Source organism: Aphanomyces astaci (assembly GCF_000520075.1).
Source record: "Aphanomyces astaci strain APO3 unplaced genomic scaffold supercont1.166, whole genome shotgun sequence".
Taxonomy (NCBI): domain Eukaryota; phylum Oomycota; class Saprolegniomycetes; order Saprolegniales; family Verrucalvaceae; genus Aphanomyces; species Aphanomyces astaci.
This window is the reverse complement of record NW_009798429.1, coordinates 24,411-27,540: the sequence shown is the minus strand read 5'-3', so window position 1 is coordinate 27,540 and position 3,130 is coordinate 24,411. Positions and strand designations below refer to the sequence as shown.

At 48.1% G+C, this 3,130-nt stretch overlaps 2 protein-coding genes across 2 annotated transcripts; both read right to left on the bottom strand.

Moving 5' to 3' along the window:
- Positions 1–152: 152 nt before the first annotated feature.
- Positions 153–1,114, bottom strand: H257_18449 (hypothetical protein; the record flags this gene model as incomplete). The annotated part of the gene is made up of 2 exons (XM_009847505.1): positions 153–795; positions 852–1,114. The coding sequence occupies 2 exons, from the start codon at positions 1,112–1,114 to the stop codon at positions 153–155; spliced, it is 906 nt and encodes a 301-aa protein (XP_009845807.1).
- Positions 1,115–1,160: 46 nt separating this feature from the next.
- Positions 1,161–1,646, bottom strand: H257_18448 (hypothetical protein; the record flags this gene model as incomplete). Its single annotated transcript, XM_009847504.1, has 1 exon — positions 1,161–1,646. The coding sequence occupies one exon, from the start codon at positions 1,644–1,646 to the stop codon at positions 1,161–1,163; it is 486 nt and encodes a 161-aa protein (XP_009845806.1).
- Positions 1,647–3,130: the final 1,484 nt, after the last annotated feature.

Sequence of the window (3,130 nt, the reverse complement as noted above, 5' to 3'; positions counted from 1 at the left end):
TCGAAGCTGTGATCAACCCAACTTGTTACATACTACCTCTGTCCGAAAATAGTTACCCCAAACTGAAAAACTGAGATACGAGAAAAGTTGCCTCAAGTGTACTACTGTAAGAAATGCCTCTAATCTGACCAATGGATTACGCGCAACATACATTACAACAAGTGTTTGATGCCCAGAAGCAGCGCCAGATCCAAGTCAATGTCATCCTCCAGCTCACCGTCAACAGAGAGTTTCTCCATTTGCGAGCTGAATTCGCTCATGTCCATCGCCTGTGCCACTTCAAGTGCCAATTCGTCGATCTTCTTGTCGATATCAGTAGCACTGAGTAGTCGACACCCGTCATCAAACAGGTCACGATCAACGCAAATAACCTCGGACAACATACCCACAGCAGCCAGTTTCGCCTTCTTCATATGCGGGATTTTGTAACCGTTGTCGCCTTCCACGCACATTACCTCTTGCATGCAGCATTGCAACGTGAGAAAGTTGGCGTTCAACGTCATCATGTCGACATCCTGCCACGCTTCATCGGTTGCAGCAATGATGTCGTCAATGTTGCGCGAATAGTTCCGTTCTTCAAGAGTCTGCAACGCTCGAAAGAACCCCAGGTCCAACACGTTGAGGTCTGGCGAGTTGGGTGGCTGGAACCTCACTTGCATGGCCCACCCGCCGCCGGTGCACGCAGCAACGATGCGAGGGTCCGATGGGGAACGTGAGGCTTGGCGTTGTCCTGCTAGATTATCACTCCCTTGGGTCTCACCTTGGGACCAATTTCGCTTTGATAGCGGGGATGACCTTGTCGAGAAGCATGGTCGTGTAACTTCGCGAGTCACGCTGACCGGCTTCGTCACCATGGTTCCAGCCGGTCTATTGCGGCTTCCACGCAACTCCGGAACTCGCTCCGTAAATCCCATGTGCCGATCTGGCCGTCGAACCACTCACCTTTGTCGTGGTCCCAACGTGGTCGGGCAACGGCTGACAGAAACATGACCTTCGTGATGAACGTTTTGGACTTGACCGTGCGATGAGGAGGGACTTCGTCGGGTGCAAGATAATACGACTTGTGAACTCGCGTGACGAAGAACCACTTTTCGTCCACATGGACACAGTCCATCATTCTGTCGAAGTTGTAGTCGGTCGGTCCCATCGGGTGAACATGGTCAATTGCCCACTTGAGTCGAACGGCCTTGTTGGAATCCGTCAGTGTCGGCTGCCCACTTGAGTCGAACGGCCTTGTTGGAATCCGTCAGTGTCGGCTTGACCGTACTAGAGTATTTCACGAAAATTCCTCGCCGATAGTAGTCTTGCAGGGTCGACTTGGGCATGGACATAGCGGCAGCGATGGACCGTCGAGTCTTGGGCACGAGTTTGAGACGGGCAGCAACAGAGTCGTGCTTCAGGTTCCTGCCAGAACGACCTTTCTCCTTGAGCAGACAGGCTGGCACGGGCGAAGCTTGTCGGACAGGTCGACTGCAGCTCGGTGCCGAAAGCCAGATTCGGCGAACCGTGCTTCGGTCAACACCAAAGGAGACGGCGACGTCTGCTAAGGCACCTCGTGGCAATGTCTTATGATCAACCCTCCGCGCGAGAAGCTGATGCAGGATTGTAGTTCGATTGTTGTCCGTGAGGTCCTTCTTGGCGCGCATTTGGATTGCCAACCTTGACACGCTGGTTGATACGGATAACGTTTGTTTTATCCGGTAATCGTAACCGGACATCCGGATACCTCCGTTTGAGACAAATCGTCCAAGTTGTATAGGTTTAAGTATTGGGGCTTTGTGTGGCTTAATCTGTTGTGATTGGGTGTAGTTTGGTATGAAGCGATGCTATTGGTGTGCTGTAAACATGCATCTGTTTTCAGAATGGAATAATTCGACCAACTTCACGTTCATTTCTAAAATATTCCGTGTGGGGTAACTATTTTCGGACAGAGTAAGTAGATCATTGTGATGAGATCAATAAATCTGAACTTATCTGATTGGTTATCAGTAGCGAGCAAGGTATTTTATACCCTGTATGATTTTATGCCCTTGTAAAAACTATATTTGTTTTGTAAAATGGTGACTTGCATGTATATGTAGTATTGTATGTCTAACTCGAAAACCAAAGTCCCCATCCATGTATCCGCATTCGGATATCGATACGTCACTGTCAGCTCGTATTACGGAATACGGTAACGTAAAAAACCAATTAGGGCTCCTCTTGATACCACGAATTATGGCATAAAATGACGAAGATCTCTATAAAATGGTGAAATGACAAAGTTGCGAAGTTGTTTCGTCTGGATACCACAAAATCCAAAGGAAATATTACAAAATTATAGCAAGAAAGTTCACGAATTATGGCATAAAAAAATGGACCAAAATGGTCAATTTCTCATGTAAAGACAGACGTCCATGTGACCACTTCAACATCAATGTTCTGTCAAAACGGCGCATTTCGAAAACCGCTGCAACCCCACAGCACACAGATGGACCTTTGGACGTTGGACGAGATCGTGCAGCAGTCCACCATACGCATCACGGGACATTCGAAACGTCTCCTCGAAGGCATCCTGTTTCCTTGCAGTAACGTTATTTCGGCAACCCACAAAGCCCCCGACAAGATGGAGACCCGCTTTGACGTCTTCAAGAGGTAGGCGGAGTAGTGGTAGACCAGGTATGACATCAACATCATGCGACGTCGCTTGAGGCGCCGCCGACGAAGCAGGATCATCATGGTCGTGACCATCGTTTTGGCGCGCAAGTTTGAATCCGGATGAAACGTGAGTGATGTTGGTATCCAGACGGTTTCACCATCTCTTCTTTTTGTGTTGCGTTTGTATATTGGACAAATTTTGTAAAATCTCATTTCGAGTTTTGGCATATTTTTATGGCGTGGTATCCAGAGGAGCCCTTAACCAATTTAGGATAACTTTGTATTGCCCAATCACACCTCGTTATTGTTCGAGTCAAAACCTCTATCATGTAATGCTGGCCATTCCGTCACGTGAATGAAATGCAAAAACGGCGTAGAAGCCATTGGTAATAGTCATTCAAGATTGGGTTGAAGTTCCCTAGTCGACACGGGCCACATTGGGTTGGATCTGAGGTTTTGTCGAGTGTTAAACTCGGTGGACATCCATCCACAA